General features: G+C 41.3%; 1 protein-coding gene across 1 annotated transcript in view; it reads right to left on the reverse strand.

Annotated features, from left to right (window-relative positions):
• Window positions 1-13,948: 13,948 nt before the first annotated feature.
• LOC120062735 (paxillin-like) overlaps window positions 13,949-23,823 on the reverse strand; it is a 32,310-nt gene continuing 22,435 nt past the window's right edge. The window contains exons 7-11 of the mRNA XM_039012833.1: window positions 23,378-23,536; window positions 23,061-23,234; window positions 15,791-15,872; window positions 15,555-15,703; window positions 13,949-15,459 (exon numbers count right to left, since the gene is read on the reverse strand). Coding sequence (XP_038868761.1) covers window positions 15,193-15,459; window positions 15,555-15,703; window positions 15,791-15,872; window positions 23,061-23,234; window positions 23,378-23,536 — 831 coding nt within the window. The 3' untranslated portion in view covers window positions 13,949-15,192. The remainder of the gene's footprint in view (window positions 15,460-15,554; window positions 15,704-15,790; window positions 15,873-23,060; window positions 23,235-23,377; window positions 23,537-23,823) is intronic.

Genomic DNA, 23,823 nt, shown 5'->3' on the forward strand with positions numbered 1-23,823 from the left:
CAAAGACAAGAGTATCAATTGATTTCGCCAGAGGCACAACTTTGGTTTTAGAAGTGGGGAGGACATTATTCCCCCCAAGTGAAAGTTGTGCCCCTTGATTTCATTACCTTCTTATTCTTACAGAGCATAGTATTTAATGTCTTGCTCCCAGACAAATTAAACAACTTCTTTGCTTGCTTTGAGGACAATACAGTGCCACCGACACTGACCGCTACCAAAGACTGTGGGCTCTCTTTCTCCATGGCCGGCCCAGACGGCATCCCTAGCAACGTCCTCAGAGCATGTGCAGACCAGCTTGCTGGTGTGTTTACAGACATATTCAATCAATCCATATCCCAGTCTCCCAAGAAAGCTAAGGTAACTGAACTAAATTACTATCGCCCCATAGCACTCACTTGTGTCATCATGTAGTGCTTTGAGAGACTAGACATGGATCATATCACCTCCACCCTACCTGTTACCCTAGACCCACTCCAATTTGCTTACCGCCCCAATAGGTCCACAGACGATGCAATCGCCATCACACTGCACACTGCCCTATCCCATCTGCACAAGAGGAATACCAATGTATTGGATCTTCGGAGTGTGGATCTTCGGAGTGTGGTGTCAGGAAAATAACCTCTCACTCAATGTCAGCAAAACAAAAGAGATGATCTTGGACTTTAGGAAACGGCAAAGGGAGCACCCCCCTATCCACATCGATGGGACAGCAGTGGAGAAGGTGGACAGTTTTAAGTTCCTCGGTGTACATATCACCAACAAACTGAAATGGCCCACCCACACAGACAGTGTGGCGAAGAAGGCGCAACAGCGCCTCTTCAACCTCAGGAGACTGAAAAAATGTGGCTTGTCATCGAAAACCCTCACTAACTTTTACAGATGCACAATTGAGAGCATCCTGTCGGGCTGTATCACCGCCTAGTACAGCAACTGCACCGGCCACAACCGCAGGGCTCTCCAGAGGGTTGTGCGGTCTGCACAACGCATCACCTACAACAGGAAGGCAAAAAAGATCATCAAGGACAATAACCACCCGAGCCACTACCTGTTCACCCCGCTTCCATCCAGAAGGTGAGGTCAGTACAGGTGCATCAAAGCTGGGACAGAGAGATTGAAAAACAGCTTCTATCTCAAGGCCATCAGATTGTTAAACAGCCACCACTAACACAGAGATGCGGCTGCTTACCTACAGACTTGATATCATTGGCCACTTTAATAAATGGAAAACTAGTCACTTTAATGATGCCACTTTAAGAATGTTTACATATCTCGCATTACTCATCTCATATGTATATACTGTATCGTTCACTATCTATTCTTTACTATCTATTGCATCTTAGCCGCCACTGCTCATCCATATATTTTATACTTATATATTCACATCCCATTCCTTTACTAGATTGTGTGTATTAGGTTTTGTTGTCGAATTTGTTAGATATTAGGTTTGTTGTGGAATTGTTAGATATTACCTGTTAGTTACTGCTGCGCTGTTAATCAAGAAGCATAAGCATTTCGCTACACTCGCAATAACATCTGCTAACCATGTGTATGTGACCAATAACATCTGCTAACCATGTGTATGTGACCAATAACATCTGCTAACCATGTGTATGTGACCAATAACATCTGCTAACCATGTGTGCCTGACCAATAACATTTGATTTGATTTGAATATAGCAAGGTAATTATTTAAATCTACCTTAAAAAATATTGAATAGGATGGTTTCTTCAAAAAAAAATCATTTTATAGATATAATATTTAACAAAAATTATAATCAAATTCATCACATTATTTTCATTAGTGGAGAATCTTGGACTATCAACAAAAAAAAATTACATCACAAGCTTGCAGATGGATGTCCCTAACAAATCTATTACACAGCTGAAGGTCCACCCAGAACATAGCTGGGACCATTACTCTATACACACATTGGAAAAACAAAGTGGTTCTGTCCCAGATTGATGAAATGTACATTTCTCCTCAACATACAAATACTTTCATTGGATGGCTAACATCTATGAGTTATTTCAAAGAGTGTTTCCCTCACTTTGTTTGTGAGCACATATTTGTATGATAAAGTACATACCTTCGGCCAATTTACAACACATAGCATACCTTTTTCTATTGGAACAACACTGTCAGGAAAAGCTTCTCTAATTAATGAATTATTGCATTTTTTTTATCAATAATTGAGACACTGTTAATTACTATCTTTGAATTTACAAGTGATGGATCTGTAATGACCACAGTTTGTTTCTAAATGTCATGTTCCTGACCTTATTTCCTTTGTTTAGTCTTTGTTTAGTTGGTCAGGACGTGAGCTGGGTGGGCATTCTATGTTTTGTGTTTCTATGTTGGGTTAGATGTTTGGCCTGATATGGTTCTCAATCAGAGGCAGGTGTTTGTCATTGTCTCTGATTGGGAACCATATTAAGGTAGCCTGTTTGCACTGTTGGTTTGTGGGTGATTGTTTTCTGCCTTTGTGTTCTGCACCAGATAGGACTGTTTTCGGTTTTCACATTTATTGTTTTGTAGCTTGTAGTGTTCACGTTATTATTCTTTATTAAACATGTTGAACACTAGCCGCGCTGCGTTTTGGTCCTCTCCTTCATCCCAGGAAGAAAGCCGTTACACTAAAGGGTTTCTAAAGACCACCATTACTCCACACACAGAGAAGCGTACAAAGCTCTCCCTCGCCCTCCATTTGGCAAATCTGACCATAATTCTATCCTCCTGATTCCTGCTTACGAGCAAAAATTAAAGCGGGAAGCACCAGTGACTCGGTCTATAAAAAAGTGGTCAGTTGAAGCAGATGCTAAACTACAGGACTGTTTTGCTAGCACAGACTGGAATATGTTCCGAGATTCTTCCGATGGCATTGAGGAGTACATCACATCAGTCACTGGCTTCATTAATAAGTGCATCGATGACGTTGTCCCCACAGTGACTGTGCGTGCATACCTTAACCAGAAGCCATGGATTACAGGCAACATTCGCACTGAGCTAAAGGGTAGAGGTGCCGCTGTCAAGGAGCGGGACTCTAACCCGGACGCTTATAAGAAATCCGGCTATGCCCTCCGACGAACCATCAAACAGGCAAAGCATCAATACAGGACTAAGATCAAATTGTACTACACCGACTCCAACGCTCGTCGGATGTGGCAGGGCTTGCAAACTATTACAGACTACAAAGGGAAGCACAACCGAGAGCTGCCCAGTGACACAAGCCTACCAGATGAGCTAAATAACTTATATGGTCGCTTCGAGGCACGTAACACTGAAACATGCATGAGAGCATCAGCTGTTACGGACGATGGTGTGATCACGCTCTCCACAGCCGATGTGAGTAAGACCTTTAAACAGGTCAACATTCACTAGGCCGCAGGGCCAGACAGATTACCAGAACGTGTACTTCGAGCATGCGCTGACCAACTGGCAAGTGTCTTCACTGACATTTTCAAACTCTCCCTGTCTGAGTCTGTAATACCAACATGTTTCAAGCAGACCACCATAGTCCTTGTGTCCAAGAACACTAAGGTAACCTGCCTAAATGACTACCGACCCGTAGCACTCATGTGTGTAGCCATGAAGTGCTTTGAAAGCCTGGTAATGGCTCACATCAACACCATTATCCCAGAAACCCTAGACCCACTCCAATTTACATACTGCCCCAATAGATCCACAAATGATGCAATCTCTATTGCACTCCACACTGCTCTTTCACACCTGGACAAAAGGAACACCTATGTGAGAATGCTATTCATTGACTACAGCTCAGCGTTCAACACAATAGTGCCCTCAAAGCTCATCACTAAGCTAAGGACCCTGGGACTGAACACCTCCCTCTGCAACTGGATCCTGGACTTACTGACGGGCCACCCCCAGATGGTAAGGGTAGGTAACAACACATCCGCCACGCTGATCCTCAACACGGGGGCCCCTCAGGGGTGCGTGCTCAGTCCCCTCCTGTACTCCCTGTTCACTCATGACTGCTCGGCCAGGCACGACTCTAACACCACCATTAAGTTTGCTGATGACACAACAGTGATCACCAACAACGATGAGGCAGCCTATAGGGAGGAGGTCAGAGACCTGACTGTGTGGTGCAAGGACAACAACCTCTCCCTCAATGTGATAAAGACAAATTAGATGATTGTGGACTATAGGAAAAGGAAGACCGAGCACGCACCGATTCTTATTGACGGGGCTGTGGTGGAGCAGGTTGAGTGCTTCAAGTTCCTTGGCGTCCACATCACCAACAAACTAACATGGTCCAAGCACACCGAGACAGTCGTGAAGATGACACGACAAAATCTATACCCCTTCAAGAGACTGAAAAGTTTGGCATGGGTCCTGAGATCCTCAAAAGGTTTTACAGCTGCACCATCGACAGCATCCTGACGGGTTGCATCACTGCCTTGTATGGCAACTGATCGGCCTACGACCGCAAGACACTACAGAGGGTAGTGCGTACGACCCAGTACATCACTGGGGCCAAGCTTCCTGCCATCCAGGACCTCTATACCATATTTCTAGCACGCAATAATTACATTAAGCTTGTCACTGTACAAACTTGTTGGATGCATTTGCTGTTTGTTTTGGTTGTGTTTCAGATTATTTTGTGTCCAATAGAAATGAATGGTAAATAATGTATTGTGTCATTTTAGAATCACTTTTATTGTAAATAAGAGTATAATATGTTTCTAAACACTTCTACATTAATGTGGATGCTACCATGGTTATGGGTAGTCCAGAATGATTCATGAATAATGATGAATGAAAAAGTTACAGACATAAAAATATCATACCCCCAAAACATACTAACCTCTCTTTCTCACTCATCATTATTCAAGATTCATTCAGGATTATCTGTAATCATGGTAGCATTCACAATAATGTATGAGTGTTTAGCAATGTATTATATTCTTATACCCTCAAATTAAAGCTGACAGTCTGTAATTTGTATCATTTCAAATCCAACGTGCTGGAGTACAGAGACAAAACAAATGTGTCACTGTCCCAATACTGTTGGAGCTCACTGTATGCTGTATACACATTAAAATACATGGCAAGCACAAAAAAAACATCACAAATCACCCAGAAAAATAGTTACATTCCTTCACAAATAAGTCCCAAATCAATATTTTAAATTTCCCGAATGGCACCAGAACATCAAGGTGAAATGTATTTAGAATTTTGTTCTAGCAATACGGTACATTAAAATCAAAAGCAAAACCTAGGAACCTCAAGAGTTAACAAATCCTGTAAATGGGTTAGGCAACTCAGATGTCTATATTTCTATAGCAAAGTTAGATAAGACAGAAGTTTGTGAAGAATGGCCTTAAAAACAACTGCCAGAAGAAAACTAAACTACAGGAAGAAATGTTAGAATATTATCTATAAAGGCCTTGTGAAACTCTGCCATTAATCCATCATTGCCCGGGGATTTAAAAAATAAAAAATAAAATGTATAGTTATACTTCTTGAACATTCAGTTTCCTCATTTACAGTTACTGGATTAATAATAGACTTAATTATTTCTGAGCGTCCTTGTTAATGAGTCAGTTTGTAAAGATTATTGTAAAAACTAGCTACAAAGGTAGAGATTATTTTACTATCTTCACTTAAATCCCCATCAATTGTTAGTTTCCTTAAAACATTCATTTCAGAATTTCTCTTTTCCAAGCCAAAAATATATGTACTATTTCTCTCGCCTTCCTCCATCCATTGTCTTCTTGATCTAACAAAAGCCCCTCTAGCCTTTATTTGTACATTTCAGTTGATTAATTTAGCAGTCTATGTAACTGAATGTCATACAACTCTGTACCTTCTTTTTGATGCTCAGATAGGGAAGTCATTTCATTGACAATGCTTTCTATGCTTAACTTATTTTTTGATGCATGTTCCTTGCCATGCCTCATTGCCAATCTTCTAATCTGAAACTTTAGTAGTTCCAGTATTGCCCATTGTAAAAATGGTGGGCTGGTATGCCCTCACCAGTCTGAGCCGTCGGCTGTGAATGTCCGCTAGTACAATTACGCTGACTGTGATTTGGGTTCTGACCCTCCAGAGGATGTTTGGTAAGAACAATGCTAATGCTTATTTTTTCTGGGTTTTTATTTCCTTTTCCTCTTCACCAACACACCAACACACACACACATTTTTGGTCATATAACATGAATCTTGACTGGGAGTGAATCTTGGTGGAATAGTATTTGTAAATCCGAATAAATGGTGGTTATTTCGATGCACACACCACGTTCAGGTATTCTTGTTACTGTCCACAATAAAAAAATAATCCTAAGAAATGTGTGTTTTCTTTCTGCGGACAATGATCACACTCATACCTGAGTGGGTGTCCAGATGCGCCTTTCCAAGCACTCTGATTGGTTGGGAATGGCAGGGCTATGATGTGTGGGATAACTAAGGTAGCATGAACCGCCAAACTAACGGGACTCAAGGGAAACTGAAGGGACTGTGAGGGAAAGTTAGGTAGAAAGGAGAGGAGCAGGATGGCCTTTTTTACATTCATATTGATAATCAATGGCTAATGTCCTGCGTTCTTCAATAAGATAATTGACATTTGCTCTGAAATCTTCAAATTTGCAATAGTGTTATTACATTTCCAATAACTCACATTTGAATGTTTCTGTGAGTCATCACAAAGATTCAGTTTTATTTTGATGACTTTATGATCCCTTAAAATAGCAGGTTAGATCTCAATCTGATCAACTGTAGGTTCGAATTCATTGGATATCAGCAATAAATCTATTCTGGACTGTAGACTGTAGAGTGAATTACATAATACAGATGATCTATTACCTGCATCGTGTGCTCTAGGAGGATATACGTCTATGGTATTGTGTAGAACCATATTAAAGTCTCTGCAGAAGTAAAATTATCTACGAATGAATTTGGATTCTCTTCTATATCATCCAATAGTTTTTCATTTGCATTTCTTGAGCTATAACCAGCTATAACCTTACAAAGTGAGAACTGTTCTACAGAAGTTTTAATTACTAAAAGGACCCAGTGACTTCTTGTATCAGTCTTGGTTTGAGAATAGTGACCCCTGCAGAATGATTTGTACCATTTGAAAACCATAGATCATTGCCCCACTGGTTTAAAAAAATTGCACATCTTCTGAGAATTAATGGCATTCTTGTATGAAAAGAGAGAGAAAAAAAAAAATTATTACCACTTTAAAGACAATACAGTCACAATCAGACCGATATTTCACCGGATGTATAAATGTAATGCATCCGGTTGGCATTTCCACTCACTACCAAATATGGTGGTGAGAGGAAGCTCAGTTATTGGCAGTGGGAGAAGATGGAGCGAGATGGATTTTGGCTGACATTCTGCAAATTTTCTCATCGATTAAACATTTAATCTCAAAACAGTTTTCTGTTTCCAAAATAAGAATCTCTTTCGAACAGATTGCACTAAGTTTTGCAGACTTTACCATTTGCCAAAGTTTCAATGTAAATAGTCCGGGTGGCCATTTCATTAATTGTTCTTATAGCTTATTAAGGAGGTTTTTGGGCCTTTACTTGTCGCTCCGGTACCGCTTGCCGTGCGGTAGCAGAGAGAATAGTCTATGACTTGGTTGAATGGAGTCTTTCACAATTTAATAATAACAATGTGATGTCTATGTTATGATGTAAAACATTTATTTTTTCAGTGAAACACTGAGTTGAAAGAACATTTTTGTTTGTTCTTTTATCTAAAGAAAGGATGTCATGTATGTACATGTACTTACCTGGAGTGCCTGAGGGTGACGCTGTTACTAATTACTACATGTGATCTTTATTATTATTATTATTTTTCTAATTTTTACCCCATTTCTCTCCCCAATTTCATATCATCTGTACTTGCACTTAACCCATGACATCTGATAAACATTGTTATTTTACCCGCATCCCTGCCTCAGTGTGTTATCTTACACACTCCTTTGATATAAAGTTGTTTTTGATGAAAATTATAATGAAAACGTGTCAGTTTGTCACTTTCACGAGGTTTGAGTAATAACATGTTCAACTACTTTAAATATTGTCTCTAATCTAGGTTGTGCCTAAGGAAGAATTTTTAACTTCTCTCATTCTCTCTTCTCTCTCTTTCCACCTGGCTACCCCTACCCCGGTCAACAGCACTGGATCCCCCACAGCAACTCGCCCAAGCCTTCCCCATTTCTCCTTCTCCAAAATCCAGTCAGCTGATGTTCTGAAAGAGCTGCAAAATCCGGACCCCTACAAATCAGCCGGGCTAGACAATCTGGACCCTTTCTTTCTAAAATGATCTGCCGAAATTGTTGCAACCCCAATTACTAGCCTGTTCAACCTCTCTTTCGTGTCGTCTGAGATTCCCAAAGATTGGAAAGCAGCTGCGGTCATCCCCCTCTTCAAAGGGGGGGACACTCTTGACCCAAACTGCTACAGACCTATATCTATCCTACCCTGCCTTTCTAAGGTCTTCGAAAGCCATGTCAACAAACAGATTACCGACCATTTCGAATCCCACCATACCTTCTCCGCTATGCAATCTGGTTTCAGAGCTGATCATGGGTGCACCTCAGCCACGCTCAAGTTCCTAAACGATATCTTAACCGCCATCGATAAGAAACAATACTGTGCAGCCGTATTCATTGACCTGGCCAAGGCTTTCGACTCTGTCAATCACCACATCCTCATCGGCAGACTCGATAGCCTTGGTTTCTAAAATGACTGCCTCGCCTGGTTCACCAACTACTTCTCTGATAGAGTTCAGTGGGTCAAATCGGAGGGCCTGTTGTCCGGGCCTCTGGCAGTCTCTATGGGGGTGCCACAGGGTTCAATTCTTGGACCGACCCTCTTCTCTGTATACATCAATGATGTTGCTCTTGCTGCTGGTGAGTCTCTGATCCACCTCTACGCAGACGACACCATTCTGTATACTTCTGGCCCTTCGTTGGACACTGTGTTAACAACCCTTCAGACGAGCTTCAATGCCATACAACTCTCCTTCCATGGCCTCCAATTACTCTTAAATACAAGTAAAACTAAATGCATGCTCTTCAACCGATCGCTGCCTGCACCTGCCCGCCCGTGCAACATCACTACTCTGGACGGTTCTGACTTAGAATATGTGGACAACTACAAATACCAAGGTGTCTGGTTAGACTGTAATCTCTCCTTCCAGACTCACATCAAACATCTCCAATCCAAAGTTAAATCTAGAATTGGCTTCCTATTTCGCAACAAAGCATCCTTCACTCATGCTGCCAAACATACCCTTGTAAAACTGACCATCCTACCAATCCTCGACTTCGGCGATGTCATTTACAAAATAGCTTCCAATACCCTACTCAATAAATTGGATGCAGTCTATGACAGTGCCATCCGTTTTGTCACCAAAGCCCCATATACTACCCACCACTGCGACCTGTACGCTCTCGTTGGCTGGCCCTCGCTTCATACTCGTCGCAAAACCCACTGGCTCCAGGTCATCTACAAGACCCTGCTAGGTAAAGTCCCCCCTTATCTCAGCTCGCTGGTCACCATAGCAGCACCCACCTGTAGCACGCGCTCCAGCAGGTATATCTCTCTGGTCACCCCCAAAACCAATTCTTCATTTGGCCGCCTCTCCTTCCAGTTCTCTGCTGCCAATGACTGGAACGAACTACAAAAATCTCAAACTGGAAACACTTATCTCCCTCACTAGCTTTAAGCACCACCTGTCAGAGCAGCTCACAGATTACTGCACCTGTACATAGCCCATCTATAATTTAGCCCAAACAACTACCTCTCCCTCTACTGTATTTATTTATTTTGCTTCTTTGCACCCCATTATTTCTATCTCTACTTTGCACATTCTTCCACTGCAAATCTACCATTTCAGTATTTTACTTGCTATATTGTATTTACTTCGCCACCATGACCTTTTTTGCCTTTACCTCCCTTATCTCACCTCATTTGCTCACATTGTATATAGACTTATTTTTCTACTGTATTATTGACTGTATGTTTGTTTTACTCCATGTGTAAATCTGTGTTGTTGTATGTGTCGAACTGCTTTGCTTTATCTTGGCCAGGTCGCAATTGTAAATCAGAATTTGTTCTCAACTTGCCTACCTGGTTAAATAAAGGTGAAATAAATAAATAAAAATCAAATAAATAAAAAATTGGGTGCGTTTGAGTTGTAAGGAGAGAAGTCGGTGGAGGTGCATCTGTGACTGACGAAAGTTGAACACTAATGTGGTTTTCCGACAGCAAGGCTCAGATCAACATGGCAGTGTTGCCATAGTTTATAAAAGTTTCTCTTAATAATGTATTATGTATCTAACCCCATATCACACACTCACAAACTGAAATCATAACATAATATTGGGTGTACACATTGTACAATCAATTAGTGAGTGCCTCAAATCATATTTGTATATACGGTGCATTCGGAAAGTATTCAGACCCCTTGACTTTTTCAACATTTTGTTATGTTACAGCTTTATTCTAAAATGGAGTAAATTGTTTTTTTCCGTTATCAATCTACACACAATACCCCACCATGACAAAATAGAAACAGGTTTGACACAATCCAGTCTCGGAGCTCTACGGACAATTTCTTCGACCTCATGGCATTGGTTTCTGCTCTGACATGCAATGTCAACTGTGGGACCTTATATGGACAGGTGTGTGCCTTTCCAAATCATGTGCATTCAATTGAATTTACCACAGGTGGACTCCAATCAAGTTGTGGAAACATCTCAAGGATGATCAATGGAAACAGGATGCACCGGAGCTTAATTTAGAGTCTCATAGCAAAGGGTCTGAATACTTATGTAAATAAGGTATTTCAGTTTTTTATTTTTAAAACATTTGCAAACATGCCTCCAGCCACCCAAGCCATAGAATGTTCTCTCTGCTTCCACACGGCAAGCAGTAACAACCTCTATCCACAAGCCATAAGACAACTAAATAGCTAACATAATGGCTACATGGACTGAGTTGACCCTTGTATTTAAAAAAAACACTCACAGGACTCTACACACTCACTCACAATGACACATCCAACACGCACAAAATATGCACACACACTTATACACACACAATTTTTATTATTTTTTATTTAACCTTTATTTAACCAGGAAAACTAGTTGAGAATAAGTTCTCATTTACAACTGCGACCTGGCCAAGATAAAGCAAAGCAGTGCGACACAAACAACACCATAGAGTTACACATGGAATAAACAAGCGTACAGTCAATAACACAATAGAAAAAAAAGAAAGTCTATATACAGTGTGTGCAAATGGCGTGAGGAGGTAAGGCAATAAATAGGCCATAGTAGTGAAGTAATTACAATTTAGCAAATGAACACTGGAGTGATAGATGAGCAGATGGTGATGTGCAAGTAGAAATACTGGTGTGCAAAAGTGCAGAAAAGTAAATAAAAACAATAAAAACATACAATCATAATTTATGCTGCTGCTACTCTGTTTACCATACAGTATCCTGATGCCTAGTCACCTTACCCCTATACATAGCTACCTCTATCGCTCCAGTATCCCTGCACATTGTAAATATGGTTTAGGAACTGACCCTGTATATGGCGTCTTACTTTCTCATTTTCTTATTTTTATTTATTGTGTTTTTTTGTTCTACCTTGTTGTTTTCAGTGCTACATTGATATTGATTACCGCATTGTTGTGTTTGGCGCTTGCAAGAAAGGCATTTCACTGTACTTGTGCCATGACATTAAATCTTTAAACTAGTTTCAGTCATGTCATTGATCATGTTTGCATTGGTCAAACAAAAACACAATAATGATTGGTTGACAATAGAACATCCCACAATGCAGGTGATCCTGCAGGATGAAGTTGGTGAAGAGCAACTGCAGAAACTTTGGCCTTTGATCACATGATGTTTGTAAAGTTCATGCAGTCGACAAGTCGGACAATTTATATCCCCAGAATACAACTCTTTCAAAGGAGGTGATCAGCAATGGTATTGGACTTGACAAAAGTGATCCACTCTAACGTGCCATCATTGTAAATAATTTGTTGTTAACTGAATTGCCTAATTAAATAAGTAATTATTTATTTTTTATTAAAAATGTCCTCAAAGATGGAAGGCAGGCTGGAGGAGGCGAGATGTGGAACCATTCTAGCCAATGAGAGGGCAGATACGCTTGTGAACAAGACCATAGAGATAGAGGACTCGTTTTTGTATCTCCATTTTAAAGTAGTATATTTTCTTCTTGTTGACCAAAGTCACCACTTTCATTAACCAGGTTTCCATCCAACCTTTTTATGCTTGTAAAGTACATGTCGGATATTTTTTTACAAATATTTATGACAGGTCAGGTTGCTGATGGAAACATCTAATTTGTCTGTAAACTTTCCCAATGTTGACAAAACAAAATACGCTAGACAAGGTGGGATCTTTTTGTGTCAGTAAAATTATTTATGCGAGAAATTTATGTGGAAACGCCATTATGCCCAAATATTTATATAATAACCAACATATCGAAGTAATTTTGGAGTGGCGCGATGACAGGCTGTTGTCCTCCCACTATGACCCGGGAAACCATGCAGTTTATTAGGCTACAGATTAAATAAATGATGATGAATTGCACAGGGTGGTGAAAGCGCACGGTGATGAGCTTGATGCTGCTTTCCAATAAATATCGAGGATATTATCCTGGTGACATGATGACCGATGCTTGGCTGCCGTTTGACAAATAAAAATGATCTCACTCTTATTCATAATAACCTCATCATGTAGATAGTCTACCCGCACTGCGAGCCGTTGGTTAGAGAGCACGTGCCAAGACCAGAGTGGGCACATTCGCTATAACGCATGTTGTTTTGGCAAAACCACCAGTAGTTGAAAATGCGATCGACAGCCATTTAAGTTTTTTGTAATGTGCACTACGTCATCACGCACAGCCTTTTATTCTGCAACAACTTTATTTGATGGAAACATCTCGAAATGCGCATATTATTTTTATGCGGATTTGAATATTTGCATGAAAAGCTGTTGCCAATTTGATGGAAACCTAGCCCTCACTTCATGGTCTTGTTTTCGTGGACAGATTTTGGGCGGAATAAAACCTCTCGCTTCGCCTCTTCCTCTCTAGGGTTCCTAGCGACAACGCTCTCCCAACCTACTACGGAAGTGTATCGAAGTGGCATCAAACGAGTGTGGCCCGTTTTGACATAACCCTAGCCTACTCTTTTGCCCTTGATGTGTGGAACGTTGAGAAAAAAAAGTAAGGAAGGATGACAGTAAAAAATTATCAATTGAGATTTACCTTCCACAACAGTATGTGCCGAGTTAACTAGGTTGTGTATTTGCTGCAAAGATGAGTTTCAAAATATGCTTATTGCAAACCGGGATCCCTGCAACGTCCATGCCCTAGTCTTATCCCATTGAAGTTGAAATGTAAAATTCAGCACTATGACATCTCAAATGAAAAGGTGACAAGGGACACAATTTCAATAAAAAACTCACTTTGGTTAAATAACTGCCAACTACAATGATTCTGAGTAGACAAATGGTTAAATGATTTAAATAAAACAATGAACAAGCTCTGGGTGTAAATCCCTGAACAAAATACAGACCCAATAAAATTATGTGATAGATAAGAATACAAGCCCACAAACAACTGGTGTACAGTAGATCCTGCACATTGCACTCAGACCAATAACACACATTATCCAGTGGACTCACACTGACAGAAATCTGAAGAGATAGTCCAGGACTCCCCATCTATAAACAATAGGATTCCTTGCTGGTCTCCCCAGTGTAAAAGACATTGCATTGATATATTGGCACAGAAAATAGATAGGCCTATTCCTTGAAAGCATCACTTGGATAGAGTCAAGAGGGTTGTTGAGTTAAATGTTTGCAGCTGCACACAGTATTGTTTGCATAGAATCTGTGTACGTACATAAGGGGTTATAACGCCTTGTGCTGTATTCTTCTATTTATTTTACAAAAAGTAAAACTCAATGCACAGTAACTTCACATAGGCTCAGCAAATGTCACAGATATTGAAAAATAGAAAAGCATCTCTGCTTTGAAATTTCTAAGAGGATTTCTCTTAATGAGTGGTTATTTAAACTATTAACTGACCAGCGCTTTGTATACAGTATTCTCACAGTAAAATGTAACCGTTTCCTGTATGCAGAATAAATTCAATTGTTTATCGTGGCATACTCTTTTATACTGCATCAGCACTTTCTGAACATAAAGGAAACTCCAAACCAGTCCAACTAAGGGTTAAGCTCTAAAAGGACTGAGTAGGCAGTGGAGAAGGTGACAAAGTAACAATATTATCCATCTCCCCATTTGTCGTTATACGTGACTCCGATTTTCCAAACAGAGGGAGTCAAATATTATTTGTTGTAAATTAATATCTTTTCAAATACATTTTATAGAAAACGTTCCAATATACATTAAATCTAAATTGTAACATGTCAGCATTCGTATGTTTGTCAAACACCAAATGCTTGTGTGGAGGTGTTAATGATTGTGTGTCACAAGGCCCTGTGTGTGAAAATGAGTCCACAGGGGTCTGATGACACGACCATGTGCTTCACAAGTACTAAAATAATGACTGACCCACAGCCTATTTCCAGTCAAAGCTACAATGACATCATTATATGCATCTGTTCTGTTACTCAGACAGCAAACAAAATAAATCTCACCGAGGCCTTTGCTTTAGCAGTTGAAATAAGGCCTCAGCTGATTAAAAAAAAAACGAAACAATGACAGGTCAACATCTCCCTGATCTAATAACATGACACATTTCAAATGGTTTTCAAGAGACACTCAACCAGTGAGCAGCAACTTCAAAACACTTCCATGTACGTATTCCATGTGTTCTTACAGTGTTCAGCAAGTATTTACTCTGACTGCAAAAGCAAAGCAAAACTATTTGGGTTTGAAATCACACTATTCTGAGCGTCACAGAGAGCGCACAGGCAGAGACCTGATATGATTGTCCATTACACTTCAAGGGCCAAAAAGAGAATGCTGGCATCTCACACACATACTACCTGAAACACACACACTTTTGTCATACACACCATCAGTATACAGACATCCCTCTAAAACAATTCAAACACACACAATCCAATTTGCACACACTACCAGAGCTACACAAACACTTTCTGATACAAGCTTGTGAGCCACACACAGAGAAAATCCACTCCCTAACTGAAGAGCTTCACAAAGCAGCCCTGGCAGTAGGGCTTGTCGTTCTGATCCTTGAAGGTGCCCTTGTTGAGCTGCTTGAGGCAGAAAGCACAAACAAAGTGCTCCGGGTGGAACTTCTTGCCCATGGCTGTGATGCAGCGGCCGGTGATGGGCTTCTGGCAACCCGAGCAGAGGGAGCCGCGCTGCTCGTGGTAGTGCACCTCACAGTAGGGCTGCCCATCATGCTCAAAGAAACTCCCATTCACAAATGGGGTGAAGCACTCCTACATACCCAAACAGAGGGAGAGGAGAGTAAGTACAAGTCAGGACACTTCAACATGAATGCCTTTATATAAAGGGAAATATGCTGATTACAGACCCTGCAAACAAAGCACTCTGGATGCCAAAGGGAGTTTAGCGCAGAGATGTAGTTCTCCAGGATGGCTCGGGCACAGCCGCCACATTTCGGGGCAAACATGTCAAAGTAGTCCTTCCTACAGTACGCCTTCCCGTCCTTCTCATGGAAGCCTTCAGAAGACATACAGATCATGAGTTCTGCACCTGACTCTAGAAAATGGTCATTTCAAGTGAGCTCCAAGAATGGGTAAAACTCACCTTCTGAGCCAAAGAATGATCCACACTGAGCACAGAAGAAGTGTTCAGGATGCCATGTCTTGTCCAACGCGGTCACAACTTTCTGTAAACATAGGAAAAGTTACTCTATGCTAGCTGCCATTGCTACACTGGATCTTTGGACTGCCTAAGTTGTAATAATAAATCTTGATTTGTTCAGTGTATATTTATATAGCACATTTCAGACATGGAATGCAACGCAATCTGATTTACAGGAAAAATTAAATAAACAACAAAAATAAAATATTTACTACACAACAAAACACAAGATAAAAAACAAAAGGATGACTAAAATATGTTTCAAGATCTCTTAAATATGTCCACAGCTTCGGCCCCCCTCAGGTTCTTTGGCAGGCTATTCCAGAAGCCGGGGGCATAATAACTAAAGGCTGTCTCTCCATGCCTCTTGGTCCTAGGTTTTGGGATAGTTAAAAGGCCAGTGCCTGAGGGACCTACTAGGTACATAACTTAAAAGCATGTCTGACTTGTATTGGGGTGCACAATCGTGGATTGATTTGAAAACCAATAGAATAATCTTAAAATTACTTCTAAAAAAACTCACAGGCAGCCAGTGCAGAGACCTTAAACCTTTTCTCAATAGGGGGGCGCTGTTTTCACTTTGTAAAAAATCGTGCCCAAATTAAACTGCCTCGTACTCTATTCTAGATCGTACAATATGCATATTATTATTACTATTGGATAGAAAACACTCTCAAGTTTCTAAAACCGTTTGAATTATATCTGTGAGTAAAACAGAACTCATTTTGCAGCAAACTTCCTGACAGGAAGTGAAAAATCTGAAATCGAGGCTCTGTTCCAGGGCCTTCCTATTAATTTGCTTGAAATCTATGGATATACATGCACTTTATACGCCTTCCACTAGATGTCAACAGGCAGTGGGAGGTGGAATGGGGTGTCTAGCTTGATCTGCGGTCGAACAAGAGCTTTTGGAATGACGTGTCTGGAAATTTCATTGTCTTCGAAGGCGCGAGAAGGAACCCCAGATTGCCTTCTGAAAAGCTTTCGGTATACACGGTAGATATCTCCGGCTCTGATTTTATTTGATAGATGTGATAAAAACATCATAAAGTTGTTTTTTTCAACCGAGTTGTATCAGTTTATTGAACGTTAATTGCGAGTTTTGGAATTTTCTTTTCTTTGCGTGAGGTGAAGTTGGGCACGTTTGCGCCACATGGCTAGCTATGGTTGCTAATTCGACAGGCGAAGAGGACATTCTAAAACCAAACAACGATTATTCTGGACCAAGGACTCCTTGTACAAGATTCTGATGGAAGCTCAGCAAAAGTAGGAACCATTTATGATGTTATTTCGTATTTCTGTGGAAAATGTTTAGTTCTATTTTCCGCCCTTATTGCGGGCGCTGTCTCGCTATAACGTAAGCTGTTTGTTATGGTAAAGTTATTTAAAAAAATCTAACACGGCGATTGCATTAAGAACTAGTGTATCTTTAATTTGCTGTCCAACATGTATTTTTTAGTAAAGTTTATGATGAGTTATTTGGTCAGATTAGATGAGTGTCAGAAATATATCCGGAGATTCTGGGAAAAAGTTGCTACATTTTCACAATGTATAACCACGGTTTTCAGCTCAAAATGTGCACATTTTCGAACAAAACATAAGTGTATTGTATAACCTGATGTTATAGGACTGTCATCTGATGAAGTTGGTCAAGGTTAGTATATAATTTTATATCTTTTGCTGTTTTTTTGCGATCGCTACCTTTGCGGTGAATGAATGCGGTTGTGTGTTTGGCTATTGTGGTAAGCTAATATAATGCTATATTGTGTTTTCGCTGTAAAACACTTAAAAAATCTGAAATATTGGCTGGATTCACAAGATGTTTATCTTTCATTTGCTGTACACCATGTATTTTTCATAAATGTTTTATGATGAGTATTTAGGTATTTCACGTTGCTCTCTGTAATTATTCTTGCTGCTTCGGTGCTATTGGTGATTGTAGCTGCAATGTAAAACTATGATTTTATAACATAGATTTATTGTATAACATGTTATAAGACTGTCATCTGATGAAGTTGTTTCTTGGTTAGTGACTAATTATATCTTTATTTGGTCGGTTTTGTGATAGCTACCTATGCGGTAAAAAAATTGTGAAAATATGCGGTTGAGTCTTTTGCTATTGTGGTTAGCTAATAGAAATACATAGTGTTTTCGCTGTAAAACATTTTAAAATTCGGAAATTATGGCTGGATTCACAAGATGTGTATCTTTCATTTGGTGTCTTGGACTTGTGATTTCATGATACTTATATGCTAGTATTTACTTGTGGCGCTATGCTAGGCTATGCTAGTCAGCTTTTTACTGATGAGGATGCTCCCGGATCCGGGATGAGTACCAAGTAGAAGTTAACACCGGTGTAATGTGTGCTCTCCGTCTGGTCTTGGTCAGTACCCATGCTGCAGCATTCTGTATGTTTTGCAGTTGACCAATGGCTTTCTTGGGTAGACCAGACAGGAGAGCATCTAAAATAACACCTTGGTTTTTTACCTTTATTGCCCGTGAATTAAAATGTGGGGCTAGATTCTCTGTGCTTTGGCTCTAACAATAAGCACCTCGGTCTTGTCTTGATTTAGCTGGAGGAAGTTGTGAGCCATCCAAGTATTTAAATCACTAATACAGTCTAATCATTTATCCGTGGAGCTAAAACCCTCTGGTGACACAGAAAGGTAATGTTGTGTATCGTCTGCGTAGCAGTGAAAATCAATACTGTGCTTTCTGAGAACTCTGCCAAGGGTAACATATATAAACTGAGCAGTACCAGATCCAAAATCGAACCTTGTGGAACACCACAGGTGATATGTATAATCTGAGTTATGTTCACCAAGGGTGACAAACTAAAACAAATTAAACTCTTGACCCGTTAAATAGGTCCTAAACCAATTTAGAACTGGACCGGAGAGGCCAACCCATCTCCCCAGTCTGTCCAGAAGGACATCATGGTCAACAGTGTCGAATGCAGCACTTAAATCTAAGAGTACAAGGACAGAGAGCTGTTTGGCATCTGTGTTGGCTCTAAGATCATTTACCACTTTAACTAAGGCTGTCTCTGTGATGTGGTGGGCACAACAACCAGATTGGAATTTTTCAAAAATAGCGTTGGCACTTAAAACATTTTTTTTTAGCGGTTTGAAAACCAATTTCTCCAGAATTTTGCTTAAGAATGGAAGGTTGGAGATTGGCCGATAATTGCTATGAGCTGAAGAATCTAGATGACTTTTCTTCAGAAGGGGTTTCACTATAGCAGTTTTTAGTGCAGTGGGGAAAATCCCTGTGAGCAGGGAGTGCTTAACAGCTTGCACTTCTTCAGATATGCAATTAAAAACTGTTTTGAAGAAGGTGGTGGGGATAGGATCGAGAAGGCAGGTAGAAGGCTTAAATTGAGATATCACCTTCGCGAGCATGTCTGTGTCAAGCAGGGAAAATGAATCCATAGTGCCTTTGCGTGGTAGGCTAGGGCACATAAACTTCTCATCAAGTCTTGCTTGACTGATACCCAGCCTAATGTTAGTCATCTCTGAAATATGCCGCAAACTCATCACATTTAGATGTGGAGGAAAGTTCACATAGGTTTGCAGGGGTAGCATTTATCAGGCATTAAAGTTATGAACTAAATCATCACAAGAGGCAGGCAGAATAGGTGGTGGAGTATTGTTCATACACTCAATAAAATCTGTAGCAACTTCAGAGGTAAGATAGCGATTCTTAATGCGTTCAGTATTACCCTGTGCTATGGGCAATAAGGTAGTACAAAATACAGTGGTGATCAGATAAAGCAACAGAGGATATGTCAATAGAAAGCCCCTTGGTAATAACCAGGTCCAGAGTATGGCCGTGGTAACATTTTGGATAAATTCCATAGAACTCAAAAGATTCATGAATTCAATGGCCTTGGAGTCAGTCTCTTTGACAAAATGAATATTAAAAAATAATAATAATAAAATAAATTTAAAAAAAAAATCGCCCAACACAATGATTTTATCATATTGTCTATTGTCCTTGAACTAGTTCAGATAAATCAGTAAAGAAAGTAGGGCAGTGCTTTAGTGGCCTATACAGGGTTATGGCCCGCACTGGTGGCTGACATTTAAACAGTATAGCATGCTGCTCAAAAGATCCAAAGTCGCCAAACAAAATGTCCTTACAGCTGAGAGCATTAGTAAAAATAGAGGCTGTCCCACCACCCTTTTTCCCTTTTCCCTTTTTCCCGAGTATGAAAAGCTGGAACCCCGGGGGGAGGCTTCAATAAGAGCGGCACAACAGGTCTGATGACAGCCATGTTTCAGTGAGAAACATGCCATCAACTTTGCGCTCAGCAATGTGGTCATTCATGAGAAAGGTTATACTTGATTACTCTAACATTTAAAAGCGCCATATTCAATAAGTGTGTGCCACTCTGCCCCTGGGGCATCTGCTTCGAGGTAACCAACGTAATAACAACCAAATTATTAAGAATCTGTCTACAATCTATCAGAATGCTAGGTGACAGTTTGTATAAACTCACTAGAAGGCGGAGTTAAAAGAACATAAATTAAGTTAGAATAACCATAGGGCAATTTCTACAGGAGTTGATATGCTTTCCAAGTCATCTGTTGCTTATTCTGACAAGGAGAACTGAAGCACTGCCAGACCCTCTGTCAGTCTCAAACAGTTTGCGATGTTGCTGGAAATAATCCTGGAACCTCTGCGGTTAGGGTGAATCCTGCCTCTTTTAAAAGTGCTGATTGCTCCCACAGCAAAATCATTTGTCACAAAAGAGGCATTCCTGTCATTGCAAAGTTTCTTCAGAGCAAAGAGTCGGCTGGATCCGTGCTGACTCCCGGTGCTGACTCCCGGGTTTGATAGCTGGATCGGATCTTCTTGGATAGATGAAGGATGGCCAGACTGCCTTCCTGATCTCCTACACCTTGCGAGTGTACAGTTTCCCATGGGGCCGCGGAGTTGAACTGAACATCTGTCCGTTGGATTGGGACAGAAACGCTGCCCGGCTCAGACACCTTTGCTATAGGAGGCATTTAAAACTGAGATTTGGTTTGCCTGGGTTACAGCAAGGTCAGTGTACTTAGAAAGCAGGTTATCCTTTTCTCGCAGCTGAGCTAACAGCTGGAGGATAGCTTCCCTAAGCTGCTTGATGGCGGTGCATTTAGAGCAGACAAATCCCTGTCTATTTTCCAGTTCCACCTTATCGTCATCTTGTGATTGTGTGGAAATCTCACACCTGAAGCATTTGTGCCCAGCCGTGGATAAAAACACCAGTGGCCTAGCACTGCTAGTGTTAGCCTGCTCCGTTTTCATTATGGCTAGCAGCTAGCTGCTATTTAACAGGAATCCGGGACACAAACTTGCGGTCCCAGCCGTAAACGTTGAGCGCGTCACAGAATCCGTAGCAATAAACTTTAGTTAAGATTAACAAAATATATAAACAATTTCAAAGATTTTACTGAGTTACAGTTCATATAAGGAAATCAGTCAATTTAAAATTCATTAGGCCCTAATCCAAGGATTTAACATGACTGTGAATACAGATATGCATCGGTTGGTCATAGATACCCTAAAAAGTAGGGGCGTGGATCATAAAACCAGTCAGTATCTGGTTTGCCTCATGCAGTGCAACACATCTCCTTCGCATAGAGTTGATCAGGCTGTTGATTGTGGAATGTTGTCCCACTCCTCTTCAATGGCTGTGCAAAATTGCTGGATATTGGCGGTAACTGACACGCTGTTGTATACGTCGATCCAGAGTATCCCAAACATGTTCAATTTGTGACATGTCTGGTAAGTATGCAGGCCATGGAAGAACTGGGACATTTTCAGCATTCAGAAATTGTGTACAGATCCGTGCGACATGGGGTCATGCATTATCATGCTGAAACATGTGATGGCGGAAGATGAATGGAACAACAATGGGCCTCAGGATATCCTCACGGTATCTCTGTGCTTTCAAATTGCCATCGATAAAATGCAATTGTGTTCATTGTCTGTAGCTTATGCCTGCCCATACCATAACCCCACTGCCACCATTGGGCACTAGTTGACATCAGCAAACCACTGGCCCATATGACGCCATCTGACCGGTACAGTTGAAACTGGGATCTAGCCGTGAAGAGCACACATCTCCAGCGTGCCAGTGGCCATCAATGGTGAGCATTTGCCCACTGAAGTTGGTTACAACGCCGAACTGCAGTCAGGTCAAGATCCTGGTGAGGACGACGAGCACGCAGATGAGCTTCCCTGAGACGGTTTCTGACAGTCTGTGCAGAAATTCTTCAGTTGTGCAAACCCACAGTTTCATCAGCTGTCCAGGTGAATGGTCTCAGACGAGCCCGCAGGTGAAGAAGCCGGATGTGGAGGTCCTGGGCTGGCGCGGTTACACGTGGTCTGCGGTTGTGAAGCCGGTTGGATGTACTGACAAATTCTCTAAAATGACATTGAGAAGACTTATGGTAGAGAAATGAAAATTCAATTCTCTGACAACAGCTCTGGTGGACATTCCTGCAGTCAGCATGCCAATTGCACATGTAATGAAACAGCAGGGAGCAGGGAACAGCGGCAGAGTCGATTTCCGCACTTATAAACCCAGGGTCGTTACACTACTCCCTCCTTTCAAAGAGCGCGTCCTCACGCTAGCTTGCGACTTTACGTCTTACAGGAACGCGCTCACCGGCCAAGCACACGCACTGTCGTGGATGCGAGGTCCGATCACTTCAGACACCAATGTAATGAAACAGGCAGGGAAGCAGGTCTCGAACCCTCGACCTTTGAGCCCGAAGTGCAGTGCGCTATCGACTGTGCCGCAAAAGCATGCTCGTGCAGCAGAGTCGATTTCCGCGCTTATAAACCCAGGGTCGTTACACACACTCCCTCAAAAATTGCAACATCTGTGGCATTGTGTTGTGTGACAACACGGCACATTTTAAAGTGGCCTATTATTGTCACCATCACAAGGGGCACCTGTGTAATGATCATGCTGTTTAATCAGCTTCTTGATATGTCACACCTGTCAAGTGGATGGATTATTTTAGCAAAGGAGAAATGCTCACTAACAGGGATGTAAACCAATTTGTGCACAAAATTTGAGAGAAATAAGATTTTTGTGCTTATGTAAAATGTCTGGGATCTTTGATTTCAGCTCATGAAACATGGGACCAACACTTTACATGTTGCATTCATATTTATGTTCAGTGTAGTTATTTTTGTAGTGTAGGTGTTTACTTACATCCAGTATAGGGCCGTTACAGTAGTGGCAGCGTGGGGAGAACAGGTTGTGGTAGTCCATCTCACAGTAGGGCGCTCCGTCACGCTCAAAGAAGTTTCTGGAACCTATCTCCTCCTGACAGTGGGTACACACAAAGTGCTCTGGGTGCCACGTGCGCCCCATGGCAGTAACCACCTGGACAAACAGAGACAGTATATTTACATTTACCATGCCAACAAAGCTCTGCAATTCAATTGAAAGTAACTTGAAGTTAAAGCGAGACCATGATCTTAGAAAGGCCACCAGAGCCTGATCTATGGCCCACCCAAGCCCCTCACCTGTCCCACGATGGGTTTACAACAGGCCCCACACACTCCCTTGGCCACAGTCTGCACACCCAGTTTATGGAGGTCAGACTGCAGACTGCCGAGCATGTTGTCCAGCTTGTTGACCTGTGTTGGGGGGCCTCCAGGGCCACCTTTCCCCTGGGCCATGATCTGTCAAAAGATGGAGAGTGAGAGGACGGACACCAGAGCACAGTGCATTCTCTCATAAAAATACATCTGAACAAATAACTAAACTGTGGGTGAACTAAAGGAAACTGAAGCCAGTGAGAAATAGAAGGATTTCCACCATATCAGAAATAGAAAGGTAGAGAGAGATCCATGCCTGCATTGGAGGAAAAATTGGGTCGTATTCTGTTTGACAGCCAATGGACACCAGGACCTTGGGGGGAGGTGGTGGTGCAGGCTGCACTGGTGGAGGGGGCACTGGGGCAGCAGGT

This window comes from Salvelinus namaycush, chromosome 1, assembly GCF_016432855.1.
Source record: "Salvelinus namaycush isolate Seneca chromosome 1, SaNama_1.0, whole genome shotgun sequence".
NCBI classification, from domain to species: domain Eukaryota; kingdom Metazoa; phylum Chordata; class Actinopteri; order Salmoniformes; family Salmonidae; genus Salvelinus; species Salvelinus namaycush.